General features: G+C 31.5%; 1 protein-coding gene across 1 annotated transcript; it reads left to right on the top strand.

Moving 5' to 3' along the window:
- Window positions 1-4,433: 4,433 nt before the first annotated feature.
- Window positions 4,434-24,042, top strand: LOC143895544 (sodium channel protein Nach). Its single transcript, XM_077402750.1, has 12 exons — window positions 4,434-4,972; window positions 5,606-5,858; window positions 6,862-7,004; window positions 7,634-7,697; window positions 9,523-9,697; window positions 10,337-10,482; window positions 11,380-11,512; window positions 14,875-15,172; window positions 18,068-18,121; window positions 18,284-18,449; window positions 18,550-18,656; window positions 21,150-24,042. The coding sequence occupies exons 2-12, from the start codon at window positions 5,665-5,667 to the stop codon at window positions 21,404-21,406; spliced, it is 1,737 nt and encodes a 578-aa protein (XP_077258876.1). The 5' UTR covers window positions 4,434-4,972; window positions 5,606-5,664; the 3' UTR covers window positions 21,407-24,042.
- The last annotated feature ends 1,909 nt before the right edge of the window (window positions 24,043-25,951 follow it).

Raw genomic sequence — 25,951 nt, 5'->3', positions numbered from 1 at the left:
AATGTCTTAAAGTTATTAATACTAAACTAATTATAACAACCAGCAATATACAAATAATAAATTATTTACTTCGAGGTTGGTTCACACGTTCTCCTAAACATTCTTTTTCTCTTAGAATGTCAAGATTGTCAGGTTCGTTGCACTTGCAAAAATGCTTGCAACAACATTTATGCGCGGATTAATTAAAAAAGTTTTCGCGCTTCCCGTTTGTAAAGTTCATAATAAAATATTAGGATCCGGATGAGGCAAGGAACGAGAAACATACGGTAACTTCAAGTAAAAATTAAACTCGAAGTGGAAGAAAATAGAATTACTCGTTATTGGAATCGACTCGAATAAAACATTTCTTCAATTCTCGCTCCGCGCAAAAGTCGCCTCTAAGACCGACTCGACGCGATTACTTGGCTATACGATTCAGATGAGACACCAATGTGTTATATACCGCAGGCGATACTGTAAGACAGGGTATAAACGTGACGGCAGAGAAGATACCCATTGATACGTAACATATCTTTGGACAGTTTAAAGAAAAAGGAGAGGGTAAGTCATGTTGCATTTAACGTGAAAATATTGCAACATCTCAATGAAACATCGTTTTATCATATTTCGAAAGTGTGACTGATTCGGATAAAGATATTAATCGAATGAAAGTCTTTAGTCTGATCTGATTGTTTACACGGCATTCTTGAAAAGATACGACACAATACGACGAACCTTCCGTGATTCGCTTTTTGCTTACTCGTTCGTAATTTGTTGGTGAAAACTGACGCGCTATTTACTGAATAACATCCAATGCAAAAAATACATAAGCCATAGAGTGACGAGCCATATATGGAATGACTCGTTGACCACAATATTTCAAATACGTTTGCTTTTCTTTCGTCATACCAATGGGGTATTAAAAACTTCAATTTGTCTATTCAAAATGGACAGTATATACGGTCGTCAGCGTCACATATGAATCATTGTGCAACTCAAGGCACTGTTGTGTTTCATGTGCAATGGATGCGGTTAGTTTCCCCGTTGTCAGTCTATTGAACCTTTCATCAGAGTATCTATTTCGGGGTATCTATTTCGGAGTATCTATTTCAGGGTATCTATTTCTGAACTCTTCTATCAAGGCCGTATAATATTGTGGACAAAAAACCAAACGTTATCGACATGCTCTATACAAATGAGTACCAACTGACTCGCGTCGTAATACAAGTTTGTTTACCTCTCTCTCTCTCTCTCTCTCTCTCTCTCTCTCGACACAAATTTATTTAACACACAAAATAAATGCCGAATATTTTGTTACGTGTTTTACAAATTGATTATTAATAAATGATCGACCATGGGTTTTCTGCTTACGTAAAACACTCAATTTGTAAGATAAATGACATTAGAAAGCAATAACGATCGCATTTACAAAACATAACTATAACAGACTTATAGAAATAGATGCTAACAAATAGCAAATCTTACCATAAGTATATAAAATTGAATGATTAGTAGAATAGCTAGTAACGGCAACAGCAGCATAGAAATATATAAAGAGTGCGTGATTACTACAATTGTAAATATATTTGCTTTCTGATCACACCTATATTTTTCTCAATGTTATTTTAAACTGTCTTCTTTTTAATTGTTTTAATACTTTTGTTGAATATTGTTATATACTAACAGTTATCTTTTGAGTAGAAATGTTATTTTTGATAAGAGAAAAAAATCCATGCTTGGTTCCCTTTTTTCTATATTTCTATTATATCTTTTAAGCTGGTTATTATTTCTTTTTACAATCTTTTTTTGTTTTATAATTCAATTCAATTTTTTCTTTATTATATGCATGTACAGGTATCTCAATAAGAACGTATGTATTTAACACAGGCAAAACTAATCTTTTTCGTTTCTGCGAAACGCGAAACGAAAGAGATTAGTTTTGTTGTATATTACGCTGATTTTACGCGGAGTTATAATATTTCAAAAATTTAACACGCGCGCAACCTTCATGAAAGAACGTTCCCAGGTAGAACAGCAAGTCACAATAAAGTCAAAATGACTGCAAATTGACGATTTTTGGTCATTTTACCATCATTTTGACGTCATTTTGATTTTATTGTGACTTTCTGTTCTCCCTGGGTTGCGTATATGCAAGTGTGCACGTACATGTGACAGATATCTTAAAACGTTACTAAAAAAAAAGTGTAAACAAGTGTGAAAACGTAGTATATGCGCTTTGAAACACAATACGCCGTCGTACACATATACTGGCTGACTCCGTCTCAGACAGTGATTTATAGAATTGATAAAATCGCTAATATCTTCGCATATATTATAAAAAATTCGTCACTCACCAACCGATGCGCAACAGGCGGAGTTGTTCATCCACATATAGCTATGATGATTCTTCTGTAACACAAAAATGAAAGATTCAAATTAAAGAGGCACTCAAAATGATCAACGTTTCAAAAAATAATTTTTACGCGTGTCTAATTCGCCTTTCAATTAGATATTTACTAATATAGTTATATATGTTTCGGGAATACTATAAATTTTTAGATGATAAATAATACTCACCTCAAGCGTTGCTCCGCCGGGGCCCGATGCCTTTGCCAGGCCTTCTCCTCCTCTCAGGACGGATTTGTCAGGCCTCTTCCTTCTCCTCCTCGTCTATCATTGCGCAGGCCACTCGCAAGACACTCACACTCACTGTCCAATATTTCGCGATCGAGAGTCATAATACGATCGCGACACTTTATTAGACACTCCCGAGATGAAACGATCGCGACGTCACTACGGCGCACTTTCACACCGAGCGCTGACCGTTGGCGTTGATCGAGCTGCTTTCACCGCTGAACGCAGCCAACTTCATACCGACGCCGCGCGCCGCGCGCCGCGCGGATACAACGCGAGTCGAATCAACGGCATTGTGCAAGGGCCTTAACGGCGCGCCGTACACCGCAACAACCACCAGAGCCACGTGCCAACCGATTCTCCGAAAGCGACGCGGTAGCATTTCTCGCCAATATATTTTTTATACATCCTTTCACACGAGACTCTAATATGTATTTTATTTCTCCAACTTTCCGAAATATTTTATTCCTCGAAAATGCTTTATTAAAAATGTTTTATTAAAATATTTATTTCAAATATGCTAGTCCTTGCATTTGAAATTAATTGTAACGTTATAACACATATTGCATTTATTATTTATTTGAAGAATAAAATTCATTTTATTCAATCATTCTAATATAAGAATTAAATTTTGTATACAATTTTTATTTTTATTTGACGCAAATTTTTAAAATTATAATTATGTATATATAAAAAACGGAGTTAAATAATCTAAAATTATTAATATAAGATATTCTTTATAATACAATATAAAATTATTAATATAAAATCTTCTTTAAACACTTAAATATTTTTTACTTCAAACTAGTTATTATTTTATTTTATGTCAACATTATTAAGTTATAAGTTACACAATACACATTACAAAAGCATTCTTGGTAAAGTGTTAAAAGACAAAAACATGTCAGGATTTGCACTGGCTTTGTAAGTTACAATCCATTATGGCATTATAAACCAACTGATAATAGATCTAAGTGGACTACATAGAACACAGTCAAACACAAGTAGTGCAAACAGTTTGTAGTCAGACAGTAGTCACATTTCATACATGGGCTATCTAGAACGCGAGTGTTTAAATCGGTTTCCTCAAATACAGCACAGTACAATACAGTCGTATATAATTGATATGAATTACATGTTAGTAATATACATGAATATAATTTATATTTATATAAATAATATAAATAAATGAAAGTAAGATGCATAGCTGTAATAATGTCTACATTATCAGTTTAATAAAAGAAGCCGATGAAAAGTGTTATACATTCTTTCCGAAGGATACAATTAAACTAGATATAGGCTTCAAATTGTGGTATCAACAATATAATTATTGTAATATGATACAATAAATATATTGCATGCTGCTATAGTATTACCACTAGATAACACAAAATGCTATAAAATCATATAACATTTTATTAGATTCGCTGTATATTATCTCATCAATTAATTAATGCTGATGTAAAAAGTAATTTATATTAATTTTTATTAATATCTACAAGCATTCTGCGTTTACGAAATATTGTAACTCTGCGTCGATATATAATGGAAAGAATTATTAATATATCTTAAAAAAATGTTACTTGTTAAGAGTTATTAAATCAGATTTCTGTAAAATAGTCTTTTAAAAAAATGTTAGCTTTTTTCTATCAGAAAAACTATATCATGTATATCAAAACTGTGGCATATATCAATGTCTACGTACCGCACATTTATAAACTATTCACGATATCGCCGGGGAAGCGACAAACGGCGCAATTTCATATACCGCGGTATTAGCCGAGCGATCGCAAGCGCGATATCAAAACAGCGGAGTAGTAATTGAACGATGCCAGATACACGATCTGATCTTGCTGGATCTCTTCCGTCATAACGCGGCAGACACCAACACGTGTACGAATCGGTCGCACGCGCGTTTTACGGCGCTCGATGTAAAACGACGTCAGTCGTAATCCCAGATGGCCGCGCGAGTGTTCGGGATATTACCCGCGCCGCCCGTAACACGCCGTGTAATTGCGCTACGGGAGTTTTCATTTCGTGTTGCATACACAGATATAACGAGTTTTCTTCCGTTCCGATCTCTTGCGCGCGGTTTGCGGTTATTAAAGCGGAGAAACTTGGTTTACTCTATTACCCAAGAGATTTTATAATTATTGCGAACCTTTAATCGATTATGTTATCTTCTAATGATCGTTTGCGCCCTGCAAAATTTAGATCAGTGATAAGCTTGACGTTGAAAAATTCCATGGATTATTAAATACAATGCTGCAAAACTGCACAACGTATCTATAATTGAATCCTTTTTTACTTGCACATCTCGGTTGCTATCTTGAAAATAAATGCCAACTGATGTAACGAGGTACATACCTTAATAGAATAGCTGGTCGAAAAATATGGTTAGATAAGAATATGTTTTTATCGTGAATTTAATTTCTGGAACTGAATTAACTAAATTACTGTTATTTTGTAAAATATTTATGTAAGAAACACCAAGATATTATCTAATACTTCAGTTTTTATATTCAGTTTTTATCTTTAGTATATATATATATATATATATATATATATATATAAATAGAAATAGAATTTATCTAATAATACACTGTTAAATTTGTACTGTCAAATTATACTCAATTTGAGTCATTTTTAATCATTCCTATAAGTCGCTTGGTGACCAACTGGTCACCAACCTAGGTACCTACTATGTCGTTAATTTATCTGAAACAATGTTAATTTAACTAAACCAATAGAATTTAAAATAATATTGTTTTGTGTTAAAATAATATATTTTAACACACATAATTGTTAAAAATAACAAAGTGTTATTTAACTCAAGATATTAGTTTAAATTTCATCCTTTAATTTAACAGTGTATATTTATTACAATTACTTTCTCTAGTTCTGTCATTAATTTAACTTCAAGATAAATTCCCAAACTTACATATAATAATATAAATAAATATATAATAGCTTTACTAATTATTTATTATAGGGTGGAATTAATTTCTGAGTTATATCTATATCTATAATTTAAAAAGTGGATTATAGATAATGTGGATTGAGAAAAACAAAGTTAAACCTAAAAACAATATTTTTATCACGAAATCATGGATGACAAAAGATTTGGAAAAATCAGAATTGTCCAGGTCAAAAATTGTATCAAAATATATAAAATTGTATTGTCAATATTCCAGTTTAAACAGTTTGAAATATCTTGCCGATTCTCAAAGACCTTGGTTTGAAAGGTAACGTCACAATCAGAATTATATTAATTTATTCTAAATTACTTTATTTACAGTACAGTTAGCGTGTGGATGTAGGAATATCTATTAGATATATGTAAAATTTGAAAATTATTTTAATTTAAAAAATACTTGCGAACAATTTTTTACTTTAAGTATTCTGTAAGTTAAAATAAAAATTTAAAATGCATTCTTTTCGAAACAGATTTGGCTATTTTCAACTATTGCCTTAATTAACATTAATAAGTTTTAATCTTGTGTTATACATATAATAGGTATTCTATAGGTATTAGCATATGTATAAAACGATAAGAAGGAAAGAAGAAGAATTATCATATTTAAGAATTATGCAATACTTTTAAATTGAATGTTACTTTTTCAAATTAAATTATTTGAATATTACTCGCTCATTTAACGACGTAAACTCGCGCTCAAGAGCCAGTTCGCGTAATGCGATTATCGAGTGTTTATTAAAGCAATGATAAAAGCAATTTTCGCAGAGACTATACACGCTAGACGTTACAGATTCATACATTATATCAGCTTGCACATAAACAGAATGTATGATTAAAGTTATACAGTTTAATGAGCGCATTCTAATTTTTCGCGAGATTAACGGTACCGCGGTGAGTAGAGATTCTTGAATTCATAGCGGGCCGCACAAATCAAGTCATCCACAAATCACGAAACAAACGCGACGCGCATTGAAAAAAGAAAGAAAAGGGAAAATAAAAAAAAAAACGTAATTCCACAAAATGCCGGAGTCACGTCGCGATACGGCGTTGCAAGTTGATTTAATGTAACGTTACGCGTGACGTTAATAGCGCCGTGCGAATTCGGTAATGAACGCGTTATGATACGAACAGGAACAAATTATTGCTCGATGTCGCTTAATTCGTTTATATTTGATATATTTTTGCTCATATCTCAGTTTAAAAAAGTAAATAAAATAAGTGAATAAAGTAACCTGTTGGCATTTTAATCGTGAATAAAATACATCTTTCAGAATTTTGTGGGTTATAATACATTTCCTAATTATATCTGTTCTGGTGTTTATGGTTTATACTTTCTATGAAGAATTTATGGCAACACCTTTAGTAACTTCCATGGAAACAGATAGTTACAGAACGACAACTTTGAACTTTCCAGGTATGGAGATTAAGCTATTTCCCAGAACTTGCATATGTATGCACGCAATTTATTTATAAAGATTTATTTAATTTTTGATAGTAGCATAACAGTTTATTTCTATACCTGTTTTGTAGTTCATAAAACTTTCGTGATATGTATTTCACATCAGAATTATTTATTCTCTAACAGATAAATAGTTTCCTAGGAAAGATGGAGTCAATCATAACAATTACGAAAATATATTTATATAAAGATTCCTATTATATTAAAAATTAAATTAAAAAGTAGAATTACAAAATACACAAAAAATACAAAAGATATAATAAATAACTAAATTAAATATATCTATCTATTGAAAGAATGAAATAAACCATTGGCAATTAAAGACAATAAAAATATGAATTTTTTCCGTTCCGTCCTTTTTACGTTTTTAATATTTAAACATTTCTTTTTTTAAAACATGTTTTATTTTTTATTTTTGCTGTCATATACATATGCACTGTATGTATAATATAAAAATTTAAAATATTACAATAATATTTTATTTAATAAACAAAAAATTTTTGCATTTTACAGTAATATTTTCTTTTTCTAAATTTTTTCATTTTATTACATTGATCAAAAGCATTTGCCTCGATAATTTTCAGGAATCGCCATTTGCTCTATTAACAGGATAAGTCGACAATCCGCGACGAAACTGGCGACCGACATGTGAGCGAATATTATTAAATAAACGCAAACTCTGTATTCACGTATATTAAACAAATACATTTACGTGCGCACGAACGATGGCGAGGTACTGATGCACACGCAAGTCTATACTTCAGCATTTTGACTACGTGTGGATATGATTTTGCCATTTCGCATCAAACTCTATATAGATCGCACAATCGATCGGGATCACTCGAAGTTCAGTTTCGCTGGCTGTTTAACGCATATTATTCCGCGAATTTTCTCTGGGCGTGTTAAAACGGTCACCACATTTGCCAGCACGAATCGCAAATATCTATCCGCAAATATCCTCTATCGCCGGCTTGATCGCATGATTTATCTCTAGATTATGTTGGTAATAAAGTGGCAGCGCAAATATTTGATAATGTCGACGATGCTATAATATTATGCATCATCATTAATTTATCTAATTTCCAATATCTATACTGGGCTCTTCGAATCTTCTCATGTAGCTTGTTGAAAAAATAATAACAGTGGCATTAAAGATGCTTTAAAAACTTTTTGTTATTTAAATCAGTTAAATGTTATTAATTGATGGCGAGTATTAATTATATTGTCTAAAAAAAGGTTAACGTGTTGCAACAATATATAGGCATCTGATAAATGTATTTTAAACGAATGTAGAGATCATATAGGTGTGTGACAAATGATACGTATCTGGTATCTATAGTTGATAGATGTGAACCTGTGATTGAAGATAGGTACTAACCATAGTAGTATTTCTATCGACCAGAGGATAGAGTTAACTCGCCACAATTGATACGATGTATACGCGAAGTTTAATCGACCGTTCAACGCATTGGATCCTACTTCGCTTTTTATGACGCCGACGTCCGGAATCAACTGATGGCATTCGCCGATTATCATTAATTCGGTATCGCGCAGCACTTTCTTCGAACGCAACGAGAACGGATCGATACATTGCGCATTGACGGAGAGCGTAGAATCAGTAGTTACGGCTCATTTAATAGAGTGTTAATATCCTCAAATCCAGTCGCTTCGCGCGATGGCTACCTCGTATAGCCACTCGTGAACTTTTGGTATCCGTTAATGGAAGAGACGTTTCCGGAATTGTTGATTCGAAACAGGAATTTGCGAAGTTTCATAAGTAGTTCAACGCAAAAGTTTCTGTCCCGCTTGCGCATCGATTATTGACATTATAATTTTTTTAACGAGCTCCAATATATATATATATATATATATATATATATATATATATCGTGAGAAGATATTAATTATAAATATTTTAATTAAAGTAAATATACTATAGAAATACCAAATATTTTGACACTCTCGACCATTTCCAACATTATCTTATATGCAGCTTTACAGATAAATTTCTTATATTATTTTAAATTAAACTAATTTCTTTCTTTGTTTTTATTTCTTATTTTGATGTTAAACAATTAAATATAAAAAGATTTAGATAAAATACGAACTATGCTAGATTTGATGATAAAATTTGAAAGTTTTATTTTATTTTATTCTATTTTATTCCATTTTAAAAATAAAGAGCTAATAGGAAAATGTCTTATGTCTATCGTATTATAACAAAAGGCATGCGCATGGTACTATAATATTAAAGTTATTACTTATATGAGAGAGATTATTTATTTATTATGAGCAAATAAATGCACTGGAGTACTTATATATACATACATATATATAACAGACACACCTAGATTATCACGTATGGATTGAAGATATCTTTGAGAGAATATGAATGTCATAATATAATATTAGATATATGCTGTATATATAAAGCTTTTAATTGAGATATTTATAAAATTTTTCTTGAAACCAGTTTTAACGCAAATATTACGGACCAATCAGTCGACGAAATTCACAACTTGGTCATGCAGTTGGGCAATCTCTACTCTTCCACTTTTCGTATGAATGCAAGTCTTGATATCGAAATAGATCAGCTTTTAACGGCTTATTACAAGGGGCCGTACGATGTTACGGAATTAATGAAAAGTGTATGTATGCAAACTCAACTTACTCAATCAACGTCAAGTTTCAATCACGTTTCAAATACGTAGTAGATTATGTAATTATGTTATATATACATACGTTTAAAGAATAATGAAACATCGATGAATCACCATCGTAGTTGATTTTTTGAAGTAAGCCTTTACATATAGCTACAGTCAGATAGAGGTTTCTGTTTTTCTTTTACATTCTCATTTTCTTTTTCTTTTAATTTCAACTCATATCCTATCAAATTAGATAACTGATAATTAAAAATTGCTTAAATTTTATCGTTAAATAGTATAATAATGGGAGTTTAAATCCAAGCTTTCTAATTTAAAATGCAAATTTCTTGAAAAGCATGATCCCTTTATTACAACCCCAATTTTTTGCGAGCGCTCCCTGCATAAATTTATCTCCCTATAACTTTCAGTTCTCTGATAATTCTAACAAACGGAAATCATTTATGTGAGCAACGCTTACTTTTCCCCCGATGTAGATGCATTAAACGAAAAGGTTTCCTCTCCGACGATCAATTAAAATATTATTCGCACGATACTTCGCGTGTCGACCGTCGTTGATGTTACCGTTCAGGAAATTATCGGCAATTTACGGCAACACGTGCCGCGTATATTTGCATTTTCCAGCTGACGCCGCAATGTTCGATGATACTATTGAAATGTAAGCTGCATGGGACCTTTAGAAACTGTTCGAACCTTTTTGAGTTTCGCAAGACGCAAGACGGATACTGTTGCACCTTTAATTACGCGCGTGAAAGCGACGACATTCTCGAGTGAGTATCCCGTGCTTTCACTCAAAATGTATTTCCGAGAAGCATACACAGTAGTTTAACCGCTTACTCGACAGTGGCATGTTTTAGTATGGTCAAACAAAGCATATTCCCTAAGCTTATCATTATATGTATGTACGATATAAAGTTGTTTTAGCATTTGTTTTATAGTACTTATTGGCTGCGTTCGCTTTGGACGCTTTTGTGCTGAAAGCATCACTCCATCCTTTTTCAATATGTAATGAGCAATAAAGATGGACTGACGCACGAAAGCGCCCAAAGCGATCGCAGTCATTATTGTAGTCTGACAAGAAGAAAAAAAAACAAAATTAATATATTATTATTATTCTTTTAAGTAGTTATATATATACTTTAAATATGAATAGTTTGTAATCGTATACCTGAAAGTGGTCAAATTGATAAGAATTGAATTTATAACACGAGCTATATTGCTTTCAATAAATTGCCCCATAATGTTTGTCGATTAGATCGCAGTTTGTCAATTATATCGCAGGAAAATATTGCCATTTACTTTAAATTCTCTTTGTACACGCGACACATTATAAAGATTAACTACTGCGACCTGGAAAAGTCATCTAGAATAATTCATGAGTGTTCTATTGATCATTTACATTATTATTTTTTACTTAGCCAAGAGCTTATTTAAATCAATAAGACACACGCAAGTTCTATTATCTATCTATCTATATTAATAAAGTATTTAAGTATTTAATCAAAATAATCAATAATATAAATACCGAATAATGCCAAATGTCAGTCAGCTTAAAGCATCGTGAGGGAAGAATGTGGGTTATTCAGTTTGAAAATCTGTTATGTTAATATAACGTTAAATGCGTCCGTTCGAAAAATTAATGACAGCAATTATGTATATCTTGACAGATTGCCCGATGTGATTGAGCCGATTTCCGTGCACCATGTGGATGATCTCGGAATAGAACGCGGTCTAACGGTCGTAATGGATCCACTTTTGGATGATTATTTCTACTCAATATTGCCCATTGTGGGTTGGAAGGCAAGTAGAAACGGCATCGCGTGCTATTTAATAAGTCGGGAAAACAAAAACACAGTAATATCTAATATCCCCACATTCTCAGAGACCAATTTCATTTCGGGGCCAAAATTACATCTGCCATCAAGGAAAAGTTATTTATCGTTCGTGCAAAATTAAAATCTGGAAAATCCTTCTATTTTTTAATTAACCAAAAAACAGCTTTGTTTAACCTAGATTCTGAGAAACTTGATAATGCATAATTACATAGAGTGTCCCTAGAATGCTTTGCTTATAACTTCGTCAGCGTGTCTTGCTTATCGAGGTAATGATAAAAGTTTGAATGAATGTAAAGAACTTCTGTGTTATTTAGAATAGTTGTAAGAAGGAAATTGCGTATTCAAAAGAATTTCAAGAAAATAATTAATAGCTTTAATTAAATTATAGGAGCTTAATTTAATTCTGTGAAACGTTAGATATATTAAGCGCAGCTATATGTAGAACAGATTTCTTCAATTGCGTCAATGATTGTAAAATCGCGATAAATGTTTATAAAAAGTAATCGATACGTTCTGCAAATTTTCTTATTTCGTCGAAATAAAGAAAGAATACGTCGCGGTAAGAATTTTTCGCTCTCCGGTACGTAAAATTCTAATCTAACGTATAATTTAGAAAACGCCTTGCATGCATGAGAATTGCCTGGAAATATCTTCGTCTCGCGAAAACGGGTCATATTCGACTCGTAACGAGCTGTTACCACGAGTGCTGAATATGAAAAGGGGCTAATCGAGCGAAATGAAGATTTATTCGCGCAATGCTTTATCATGCTAACGTAGCGTTAACGTTCGATTTTATAGTGCGAAGTATCACGAAATATATATATCCGACTTTTAAATACATTTAACACACAGATAATTAGAAAATTATACCTCATTGGTTATTATTGATGATGAATGTTTAACTTAATTAGTTAATTAGTTTCAAACACATCAAACGCATCAAACAAGATTATTACATTTATTATAAAATAATGCATTATTGTTATATCCATTAATTTTCAGAAACAAATAAAAGTTTTAATTTTTTTTACAAAATATTAAGCAAATTGTATGTTAAATTTTAATTTTACGATTTAAGTTATAAATTGAAAGTATAAAGCCTTAAAAAATTGTACAAGAAATAAAGGAACATGAAATTAATTAACTTCTCGGGAAAATTTTCATGAAGAGTAATGATTTTTGTATTAGAGAATAGATCCACTGTTGTAAAACTATGATATTTCCACCAGTTTTTTTTAGTAAAATCAAATTCAATTGTGGAAAGATAGCATTTATTCTTTATAAGGTTTAGAGTATGATTCTTTTAGAGGATAAGCATTGTTATATTGAGATTAATATATTTAATTGCAATATTTTAATACTATTATTAAAATATAAATAGTACTTTTTTTTCAGCATATACATAAAACTGATTTAAAAAATACAGTGTAACGAGTGAAGAATCTGACCTCAAATATTATTCACAGCATAAACGTAAATCTTCCAATCTTATTTTTTGATAAGCACATTTCTTAATTATTTCCTAAGTATATCAATGCGAGTTCTAGTAATTATTTGAATTAATTAAAAAATACAATTTTATATAAAATATATTTCAACTATATCGTACACACATCAAATCTATCGTCGTGATGAAGGTAATTGGTAGCTGCATCCTGCCGTGAACTTTTTCCACGCTTACCGTGCCATTACAGGCCACCTGTGCTTCATTCGCTCATAGTGCACGGTGATAAAAAAGCTCGTGAAAGTCATTAACGGTGCGATATAATCGCGCGTTACCTTCGCTTCGCTATATTTGCAGTGTAGTGTGTACTTTAGGCTGTAGCAGCACTTACGGAGAACCCGCATTCGGGCAAAAAAACGTCCTGGAAGATTCTATTCTTTTGTCGAGATACTTTTTGTCGTATACTTTTAGATACAAGATTAACTAAACTTTTTATAAATAAACGTTGTAGAATAAACGTAATTTTATATATTTATAAATCTTTAAAAAGTTTTCCAAAATTGTTTGTTACTAATTTTAATTTCACATTAAACAGACAGTTGTTATATAAGATTCGAGCATTTGTTTGTGAAAGCTGAAAATATGTCTTAAGTTATTGAATCAATTATATGATTATTGATTTATTAATTATTATTTAATTATTATAATATATTATAGTTTAACAGTATTATTTTGTAAGTACGTCCATACTTATGAGAAGGCTTTAATTTGTGATGAGTGTTTAATATTTTTTTTGCTAATTTGTTATTTCTTTCATTACTTTCGCTAAGGAAAATTTTTTAACTCCCAAATTTATCAAGAAATTTTTATCATCAAAATACTTTTTTAAAATACATATGCTGTAAATATATGTCATAAACATTTTAATAACATAAAAATGTACAAAATCTCTTTACTTTACAACAACAAAAATTAGCTATTTTATGTTTTTATATAAATAAGGAATTAATTCATATATCAAAATGAATTTTTCGATGAGATTCGATTTTATTCCTGTTCTTTAATAACACATCGTGATGTTTTATCTTGATTTATAAAAATATAGCAAATATAATACAGAGCATAGTTGCAATATGGTATTCCCAGGTAAATGTCAGCTGCGTCGTAATTAACTTGATGTGGAAACAGACTAGCGCATTACACAAATTACGATGTCCTTTTTTGCAGCGCAGCGTAAAAAAAAACATGTAACTTTACAAAAATCGTGAGAGTCTCGGATGAACTCGAGTCAAGCAAAAAAATATTTTGCATACGATGTTTACATCAACAGCGAATGTTTTATAAATTATGTTCATATTGATTCGAGCGTTCGAATGCAATTCGACTAGTCAAGCCAAATAATATCGAAACAAATATTATGTAAAAAACAAGATATTTTTAAACATTTTTTATTGTTGAATACCTACTATACAAAAATAATTCATGTTCCTTATAATCCCCCATTTTGATGTTAACAACCTTCTTTAATTATTAATTTTATTATACATTCCTTTATAAAACACAGTTTATTTGTAAAAAAAAACGATAATATTGTCTTTTTGACAAACGTGTTTAGCTTTAATTAATCGCATTGATTACAATGCATTGTAAATATGTTACGCATTGTACAAATTTATTCCATAAATTTAATTTCATTAATTAAATTAAATTTATAGAAGTCTAAAAAAAGCAACGAGAGAGAGAGAGAGAGAGAGAGAGAGAGAGAGAGAGAGAGAGAGAGAGAGAGAGAGAGAGAGAGAGAGAGAGAGAGAGAGAGAGAGAGAGAAAGAGGGAGAAAAAGCGAGGTAAAAGTTTAGTAAAATTAATATTTATTGGGTTTTTAGGTGCTTGTGTTCAGTCCTACCGATTATCCGGATATGACTAGCGGTGGTGTCACGGAGATACTGGCAATGCCTCTCTCCGAGACATACTTGGACGTGACTGCGACGGCTTTTATTAGTACTCAAATAATCAGGAATTTTCCCAGGGAGAAACGTAACTGCATTTTCGATGATGAAGAGACAATGTATAAAGAAAAGATGTATACTTACAGTGATTGTATCGCCGATTGTAAGATTTATAACATACAAAAAGTCTGTGGATGCAGACCGTTTTTCTACCCACGTCGCGGCAAAAGAGAATGTTAGTAAAAATACATGATTAATTTTCTTAACTGTTAATGCTAATTTTTAAAAAAATTTTTTTGGATTAAATACGCATATAAACTTGAAATTTGATATATTTAATGCTTACGCATGTATGTATTATTATTTGTACCGCTTGCGCATATATACATACACAGTAAAAAAATTTGATATAACATAAATCGACATGCAAACACGGCCAATAAAAACTGTGATATTTCGTTAGTAGAAACAAGCATATCGTCAAGTGACAGAATATAATAATCGTCATAATAATCGCGATACTTTATTTACCCACAGTCAAATCGCATCGTACGGTTGAAAGTCCTGATAAAACTAAACTGATACTAACTTGATCGATCCCGACAAATCGTATATCCGGCAACGGACGAGTTTCGATGTTAATAGAACGAGCGGTAACATCGAACTCGCAAACCCTTAACACTTACAAGAGCGCGAACTACTTTCATTCCTACGTTCCTTCGCAGTGCATCACCGTCTACCGAGGCTTACGATTCGGCAATATTGCTAGCAATCTTCGGAGCAAATAGTATTGCTTTCTTCTCCTTTTTGTTTCCTTCTCAAATTCTACCTGTCCAATTTAGTTCTTATATCTTCTTCTATTTGATAGCAAACTATTTACATATTTTAAAAAATATGATAAAAAAAAGGAAGAATAACATATGATATTATTTGAAATTGTAATTATTTATTATCTGTTAATAGAACTCGTTGATAAAATTGGATTAAACAATTAATAAAACTTACAGATTTTACAGAGAGTTTTGTGTTAATGAAAGTCATTCTTTTTTAATGGAAAAAATTATGTATGTTATACGAGTCAAGAAGTATGTAATAAATGTTAATTTTTTATTATTGCGTCTTTTTTGCAATAATATATTATAATAGTACTATCTATTATTATGCCATACTTTAGTAGTCTTTTAAGATACGAAAAAGTACATAAATATAATACAAAAATTCGAGATTTATTAAAAGCTTGAGTAATAATGTGACTATTTCCGTTTTCGTAAAAAAAGAAAAAAAAATGGAAAATCAATAAAAGAAGAAAAATGAAAACAATCTGAGTGAACAGTCAATATAATAACGTCATAAACAATAACGTATCTTTCGAAGCCAATAAGATTTCCGTCAATTCCTCACATCCTTCTTACATCTCTCATTCATGCTTCGATTTATTCTCTATTTTTGTCACAAAAATTGAGGTAAAACGAAAAAAAATCAGAACTAATATTAAATAAAAAATACGATAGAAATAACTTAAAAATATAAACATAAAAAATAAAGTTTTATATAAACCTAGTTTTACAAATTTATAGTTTAATTAAAATATAAAATGTAATCATTATCGATCAATAACTTGAATTAAAAAATGTAATTGGAGATTAAAGATAAAAAGCACATAGCCAGATGTAATTATAGATAAAATTAGTAATAATCATTAATCAGATATTAATCACAATAGAATTATAATCGTGGTGTTTAAAATAAGGTAAACCGCGATAAACGCGGTTATTTTTTATATCAGTTAAAAATATATATATATGACTCAAGACTATTATAGAAATAAGATTGAAATAAACTATGCGGTAAAGATCGTATCTTATTGGACAAATCGGGTTTCCCCCAGACCTGTGCACCCTCTTACATCCCGGCGATTTCTTTCTTCTATCACGAAGTCGAAAGAGGCGTGGGCGGCAATCTGTAAAGGAACGTTGCGCGCTGCATTGCAAGGCGTACGCGTTCGCTAGCTTTCTAACGAGGCTTTACCACGGGTGGCTTAAAGCATTAAAGCGGATCGCGTGAAGCATCGCTCTGTAGGATTAACTTACCGTGGCCGGGGATTCTAGCGAAGAAGAGAAACTCGCTGAAAGCAGCGGCGCGCGGCGCCGCGACGCGGCGCATGCTACGCCAAGTGCACTCCTCTCTCCGCTGTTCTTTCGTTTTAAAGCCGATCCCGATTGCTCTTTTTCTCGCGCTCCATCGATAGCGTAGGGCGTGCTCGGAGTCGTTTTTCTCGCTGCCTCCTTCGTTCTCCATATTAATCAACAACACGTGCAACGACGCCCGCACTACTGCCCGACGTATCCTCCATCCTTCCTTATACTGCTTAAAAGTATCAGCGTTTGCCGTTTCTTGCAAATTTTTATTTTTGTATTTTTATTTGAGTGCTGAAAGTAAAACTTTGTAACAATAACGTAATTTTATCTGGCGGTTATAGTATCATACGGTACGATGAAGCTTTTAGATTATAAAAAAATAAAAAAAGTCCTTGGGGATTTTTGATAACATAGGCAATCAAATTTTTAATTATATTCAAAAAATGTAGATTAAAATTTAACTTTACATGTTTCTGTACGTTATGCAGTCTGAAAAAAAAAAAATTGATATTATAAAGTTGTGATATAAAAGAAATCTCTTTATATTACGTAATACATTTATAGTAGAGATATAATATATATAGTAATATATATATATATTACTATATGTATATATATATATATATATATATATATATGTTTATTAACTTTAGCAATACAACCAAAAAGTGGACTTGGTTTACAATCAATTCTTAATCACTCATACCTGCATTCCATCCACGCATGTACAACTTATCAAATAACCTATTATTAATTATACAATTATAAATAATCATTGCTTCTTATTGCACTATCTCCTAGCCACACAGCCTATATGTATGTACTTAAAAATAAAAAAGATGTGATAAAATATAGCTATATACATATAATTAAATTTTGAGCATAACTTGATTTTTTAAAATCTACTTTAGAAAAGAGGAACTTTATTAATTTTACAAATATTCTGTCTTTATATATAATCATATTTTGTACGCAACGTATTGTAATTTTAGATTCGCAGCGTATTTGCAACAACCAGGACTTAGGTTGCCTATCCAAGTATAAATGTAAACGTTGTTATTACATTGTTAATGTAGAAAGTAATTTTTTTATTTAAACAATTTTAAAACTTTAATATTTATATTATTTATAATTTATTATAAAAGTAAATTAATTTTAATTACGTCATTGATACTTGCGATATTGATTTTTTATTGTTCCTATGGCAGCCAAATGGTTGACGATTTTTCCTCACGAGGATACAGAAAATATTTTTCTAAACAAAGAAAACGCTTTGCATTGTCAAATTTGTTATCCTGCCTGCGATGATGTTAGTTATGATGTATTGTCTTGGAAGAGTTACATGACTCCCGGTGGATACAATACCAACTTATTGTAAGTATATGGAATTTTTTGTCAATTGATATATAAAGAATAAAATCTTTTGAATAGGCTATATATAATGTAAGGCGCCAATTTCGTTGCATAATTTCAGATGGAATTACAATGTTACTGATGAAGGAGTGCTACATGTATACTTCTCGAATTACGGCACAATCAGATTGAAACAAGACGTGGCTTTTTACTGGTATGAACTCATAAGTAAGTACAGATTGTCAAGAATAAGTTCTACTTGAATAAAGAGATCAAATTTTAATTCTGCGAATTATAATTTTTATATATTTTTAGCAGATAAAAAATTTTTAAGAGCTTATAAAATAAAAAACGCTTTCTATTTTGAGTATAAGATCAATTGTATATAGAAACATAAGATTCTTTTCTTTATTCACCTTTACATTATTTTTTGTTAACAGATCTTGCAATTATGTATTCAATCAATTTGTTTAGTTTTCCGAAATAATTTTTAATAATCAAATTTTTTGGCAAAAACTATAAAAATAATTTTGCAAAATAAATAATGCTGACAGATATAAAAAATGCAAACAGTCCCGTCAAAGTCTTTGATTAAACGTATCCCGTATGTTAAATCTACAATTAGATTTTTGAAGATAACTCCGGGTTGCAATATTTGTCTTTACCAGTTTTAATTACTTGTACATTGCAAAAAAGAAAGAAATTATGAAAATCCTCCGTTGCATTCGACATGAAAACTAACAATAAGCAAATCTTTTTCAGTTGATATAAAATATAGAAAAAATATCACATAAGCAAAGGTATAGAGTAGTGTAGAAGAGAAATTTTCTGTAAGATACTCGATCGAGGGTTCTCAAAAATGGAATTTTAATATCTAACTGTGTATAACGTTTCACCACTGGTTCTCATGTGCTCAAAAAAGAAATATAATATTTTTCACATAGAGCGCAATTTTTAGTTGCTGGTGCTTACTTTGCGACCAAATTACTAAAACGAGAGATATTTCCTGAAAAACATGAAAAAGTTTACTGGACACAAACATATTCGACCTTTTATAACTCTGAAAAGTTAATTTGAAGAAAACAGTATTTAATTTATGTATCGTCGAAAACCTCTTCAACATGAAGAAGTCTCCCGGTTTCGGAAAAGTAAAATAAACAAGTCGTAATTTTGAGCCAAGGGAAATAATCCTTTATTGGCTCATGGGAGAAAAGCCTGTTAAGGCATAAAAACCCCCTGAAATTGTGTGCAATTGAATGAATAGTTAGAGAATACGTGTATACAAAGAATTAATAGCGACACTCGGTATCGCGAACGGGACCCCGTAATCGAGACTCGGCTCGAATCGCGTATTCGTATGAGAGACTCGGCTCTTTCGCGTGCTCGAGACTCGGCTCGATCGCGTATTCGTGTAAGACTCGGCTCTTTCTACGTGAAATAATATCACCGTATAAATGATCGTTTGCGAAGAAGGGCGTGACGGACTGACTATTCCAAGAAGATTCGCGTGACTAATTGATTTTTTCGTTGCCTAGTTAATTAACAAATTCAACCGCCGCGACAATTGAATTGCGCTCAACGCTCCTGTGATGCGGTTCGATCATCGCCGCCTTTGTTCCATGGAACAATTTATAATTAATTAGAAAAACAGAATTTTTAATTTAATTATATACATTGTGTACGCATTTTATTTATTCTATCTCATACTGATAAAAAATGATATGATCAAGATTTTATCGAAAATAACGTTCTTTGAAAATTTTAAACGTTTTAATTGCAAGGAAAGTTTTGGTAACCTAAAAATTTTAATAATCTAAACTATGTAGAAATAAAGTACATTAATCTAATCCTAATCACATTTTTCGACAGCAATTTTCCGACAAATATGATTCTAAGGCTAAAAATACCTCTTCAAAATAAATCTGGCTTTCTATATTTTTGATAATATCGCAAAAAAATAAACAAAAAATGAAAGATATTAAAAATATATTATCATCCTCTTAATCTAGGAAATTTATATTCTTTGATAGCCAAATATAACAGATATCTTATAAGCCCTTTATAATGAGAAATTAGAGATTATAATTTTCTTTCAAAATGTGAAATTAATCCTTAATGTTAAAAAAAATTGAAATATTTTTCAAATTTTTGGGTTGTCAAACTTTCCTTGTTATAAAATCTCTCGTTCTAAAAAACAGGGTTTTGTACATCCTTCGTTTTGATGAATATGTATTAGAGATTAATACATAAATTACAAAGATCAGAAGAAATGGTGATGCTTCGGTGAGAGTTATATAGATGTGCACTTTTTTCAACACTAATTCTAATAAATTGTACATTTGTCTAAATTTATCTTAAAAAATCGTTACAATTTTTTCACATTAACTACGAACGAAAAGTAATAATTCTATATTAGTTGATAAAAGAATTATTAGGTTTATATACATATGTATACATGTGTTTTTTACAAACTAGACTAGAAAAAAAGATAGCATCCGATCTCCAAAGTATTGATTAGAGAACAGCAAGCTTGTAAAAAAAGAATGAAAATGGTGGTGATATCGCTGTAAAAAGGCCTTATTTCTTTTACAGTGTAAATCGCCACTACGTGCGCGTAATGCTTTTTTAAGTGTACAATAAAAACACTCGGCCATTTCCAACAAATTATCTTATCTTCCCGTGCTATCAAGACGTCGTATCATAAAGACAATCGTTTTGCAGGTGATATCGGCGGTATATGCGGTGTCTTCATCGGCTTCAGTTTCGTCAGTGTAGTGGAGTTCCTGTACTTCTTCGCGCTTTTGTTTCGTGATTTGATCACTAAAGAATTGACCTTACAAGAAGATGACAATCAAGAGGATGAAATCCCATCAGTCCAAGCTCAAACCATACGGGCAATTCATTGGAAGGAACTGCTACCGCGATCTTGGCATTCGGCAAAATACGGCAAAGGCTTAACAAACAGAGCTAGATATTGACTGACAAGTTATTATGGAACTATTCGGACAGAATTCCAATCGTGATAATTTTATTCCTTGTCAGTTATTTTATCACAAATATATTCAGATAATATTCGACATAATTGAAAAGTATCTGATGACATCTTGTGAGCAAGGGAAGTTGATTCCTATCGAGATAAAGTCTTTAGGCGAAAATAATTGAAGAAGATTTCTACTCTCTGTTTATTTCAACATAATGATAGACCAATTTTAAACAAAATTTATAATTGTCTAAAAAGAGATGAAGATGGAATCGTGATCGAAAATTTGTTAGTCGGATATTCACTTTTCCTAATGGAAAACAGTTTTATAATAGCTGCACTGATAACTGGTTTAATGTAATATAATTTTCAGGAAATTTTATTATTATATTAATTCTAAGTTAATGATAAAAACTTCTAGCATTTTGTTATAGTAAAAGATTGTTACAAAAAGTCGCAAATAGTTTTTAATTAATGATAATTTTGGTGATATGTTTGAAATTTCGATGAAAGTATAGATCGATTTTACATAACTTGTTATCCTAAAAAGTACAACCTCAAATTTTGATTGCATTTCTGCATAATTAAAGTGTGCGCCGAATTATCGAATATCCATTGAAAGGATCTTAAGCTTGATGCAAAAATTTTATAGTTAGGTTTTATATAGGATAGAGTTAAATTTTAGTAATGCTCTCTGCAAATATAAAATCGATTTTTACTTGAAAAAATTACAATAGATTATTGTGTGTTACAATCATTTTACATGCAATTTTATAGTTCAAGTATTAGATATAACATTTATGTTCTGTTATATAGAATTGTAGAAATAATTAATTACGTGCAAAATGTAAATGCAATTATAAATATGTATCTTGCCATGGGAAAAACATTCACCCAGCTGCAGCTTCGAGTTGACGGTTATTTCATAAAGACAATATTGCTGGATAATAAGACGTTATTAATGAGGAAAGTGCTAAATAATGAGGCGGCAGTTGTTTACGAGAGAGATACGAAGCGGTTATAATACCATCGCTGTAACAGCATAAATGGAACGTGATAGAAACATGAAGCTGCATGGGAATTGTTATCTGCTTCGATGACACTCACCTGAGGACACGTAATTAATTTCTCAGCGTAATTATGCTTTTTAATAGATATTTAAGCGCACTTACATCTAAAATAGAATTTGCACATGTTTAACGAAGCAACTTTGATCTGGTTATTAAAATGACTTTGGTGGGATTCGATCAGATTTCGATTGACTTTACGAAAATCTAACTAAATCTTGCAAATCAATATTGGCAGTTCGATATTATACGGTAAATAGATTCGACTGTTTGCAGATGTTGCTTGTCGGTACAGATCGCGCATGTAAATTCACAAGCATATATAATACTGTTTTATATATCTGAAATATTTTGCTATTAAATTGTCCAGAATCACATATTATGTGCACTGAGGTTTTAATATAAATAAAGAGGAAATTTTACTTTAAAGAAAGCGTTCTGAATAATACCGATAAACTTTATGTCATGATTCTCTGATTCTAAATATAATTTTACTGTAGGTAACCAAAATCCAAAAATTGCAACGATTAAAAATTTTACCAAATAATCTTCAGCAATTATAATAAATATTAAAAACTTAGTTCTCATTGGATTTCTATATTCAATTTAATTTTTATTTGTACCAAGAGTTATACAAGGTGACTCACCCTGTTATACAATTTTGAAAAATAAGAGGATTTAGGAGAAATGTAATATCCAACGAAACTTTTTTTTATAGCAAAACAAAGACTCGATCAAAGAATCTTTATGTGAACTTCGTCGGTGTAAGTAATTCTGGATCAGCCTGTAGAAGCCGCCCGAGCGGCCAGTTATGTGCCACAGTTGTGCCACAAACTTTCGTGAGACAGGTCAGAACGGTCTCGAGGGAAAGACAGGGTTGGGGGAGGCGGGAGGCAAATATTATTAACGGGACAGGTACTAAACGTTTTGCGGTACCGATTTATCCGGTGAGAGCGCCGAATGACGACGATCAGAAGCGCGAGGGCAATGGAGGAAGAAAAATATGGCTATCATGGTTGCAGTACCGTAATAATCTTCCGTCGTATCGCCGCCGTCGACACTATATGCACACTCGGTACAAACCGCGCAACCGAGTCAGATTCTATACGCAGGGGAAGATTTATTAACGAAAGCTGCATAGCGGAACGCTGATGATGATGTATTATCGATAAAAAAGAAGCGACACGCCTTAACTCTGACGCCTCCCTGACAACCCTTTCATTCTTCTCTGGCCTGATCCTCCATTATATTGTGGTTTCTCTATTTTAGAATGATATATGCGACTCTTGATATGAAATATATATTCAACCAATATTCAACTCTTGACATGAAATATAATCAGGGTCATGTTTTCGTCGTATCTTACAACATTAAATATTATGCAAAATTAATATGCTTTAATTCTTAGTACATATATAATTCAATTAGTGATATTATTGAAAGCGCATTGTTATTGGCATTATGAATCTACCCTACAATACTGAGATCCATATCACAATAATATCTAAATCTTATGAAATTCTATCTTTATTTCTATTTTTTGTGTATAAATTTATTAATAAAACTTTATTTTTCAACAATTTGTGTCTTCTTAAGTTTAGTTTAAAATATAGAAATTTTTATTAATAAGGTATTAGAAATAAAATGTCAACAATAGGCATATAAAGTAATTTTAAAGCTATTAATTTCTAATTGTTTAAATAAAATTTAAATAAAGAGTATTGCACGTGTCAAAATTTTATTAAGAAAATCAATGTCAAATTAATTACATTTTTATAGAAAATTTGTCGATGCTATTCAACATCAATTTACGCAAAACTGACAAGCGGAATTGTTTTCAACTTTCCCTTTTTTAATTGATTTATTTTTACACCATGTATTGTATATGTATATAATGCGTGTATGTATGTGTACTTGTGTGTCTTTGCGTAATGCGTGTAGAAAGTTCCGCGTTTACACCGAAAAATTTAAAACGTTTTTTAACATTTGTAATTCGAAGAAATTTGCTCTTTGCGCCACATCGAAACAATTATCGCATTAATAGTTTGAAGCTCGTTAACCCGCTGGACGATTGCTCGCCTCCAGCCCTTGTGTTTATGCCGTTTGCTACCGGAACGTCGGCGTCGTGAAGCGGTGCAGTCTTGACCAATGCAATTCGAACTTCCCCGCTTTGGACACGTCGTGCGCAAATATCCGTTCCGGTAAACAAAGCATGTACACGCCGTGTACATAACTAGAGATAACGATCCCGCATAGATAGTATTCGGACAGGACAGAAATGCTCGATGCGTTTCTCATCCAAGCGTATCCCTTTCCGATGTGAGCAATTGTTAAAGATGTTTACGTGGCACATAATCCGATTTCTCTAACGAGAAATTATGATAATCGCAGTAACATGTTTTTTCCTAGCTGCGTTGCTACTTTAAAAAATCATTTTCCCAATTTTTTATGCACTTTGTATTTTAAGACTGTTTAATTAAATTTTTGTATAAAAATGCCATATTATTTGTATCGACTTTAATTTTGCACAATTGACTAGAGGACGAAATAAATTTATCGCTTAATAAATTATTTATTACTCAATAAAGTATATAAATTTTAATAAATGTTATCTATCTCATTAACCCTACATTACTTACGTGGTTTTTTTTTAACATAATTACTCGCGTGAAGTATTTTGTATTAAATAAAAATAAGTGTAAAAGAGTGTTATTTAATTGTGAAACAATATTTAAACAGCATTTAGTTAATATAAAAAGTTTTACTTTTTTAGTAGATTTCTAAGGCTGCGGGATGTACTTTACATTCCACGCGAGTAACGTAGAGTTAATAAATTTAGTTAATTTTTCAACTATTCTCTCTCAAGCTGCCCTTGTCGTTTACATACACACATATACAATTGCGTTCGCGCGATTATACACATAAATACACATTTCTTCTTTCTTGTAAAAAATATGAACAATAGTTTAATTAAATATAAACAAGAAGATTTAGCTTTGATATATCGATAAATGTCGTATTCATTGATATTAATAAATTTAATCGACTTTACATTATTACATCTCTAGTGCCGATAGTACACATCTTGTTTCTAGCTCCCGTTAATTCCGCGTCCGAGGATACGCGAACATAATGCGAATAGACTCCCGTGCACATCGTATGCGGAGTATAGTTGGTGGCCTGTGTCTGGCGGAAACCAAAGAGGCGTGAAATACGAGGGATGTGCGTGCGCGTTACTGCACCTGCGTATCGCACAAATTATTGCAACGTGGATTGCCGTGCGGATTAAACTTTAGGGCAAAATGCCGATCGCCTGTGTGCGCATCGCCAATTTTTGCGAGAAATGCTTTACGGAAGTCCAACATTTTCTTTGAATCTTTTTTCTTTCAACTAGACTCAATATAAAATATAGATAAAAATGCAAAATATAAAATGTGTGTCAGTTTCTAAAATACTCTTATTTATTAGTTTTAATA

Source organism: Temnothorax americanus, unplaced genomic scaffold, assembly GCF_048541705.1.
Source record: "Temnothorax americanus isolate GAGA-0224 unplaced genomic scaffold, ASM4854170v1 Scaffold16, whole genome shotgun sequence".
NCBI classification, from domain to species: Eukaryota; Metazoa; Arthropoda; class Insecta; order Hymenoptera; family Formicidae; genus Temnothorax; species Temnothorax americanus.
The sequence above is the reverse complement of the archived record's forward strand: the minus strand, read 5'-3'. Positions and strand labels throughout refer to the sequence as shown.

Bases quoted from the DNA above. Each gene is read 5' to 3' on its own strand.
- LOC143895544 (XM_077402750.1), top strand. From the start codon at position 5,665: ATGTGGATTGAGAAAAACAAAGTTAAACCTAAAAACAATATTTTTATC. The intron at 10,483-11,379 runs GTGAGTATCCCG...ATATCTTGACAG, and splicing joins GAAAGCGACGACATTCTCGA to ATTGCCCGATGTGATTGAGC. The intron at 15,173-18,067 runs GTTAGTAAAAAT...TTGTAATTTTAG, and splicing joins ACGTCGCGGCAAAAGAGAAT to ATTCGCAGCGTATTTGCAAC.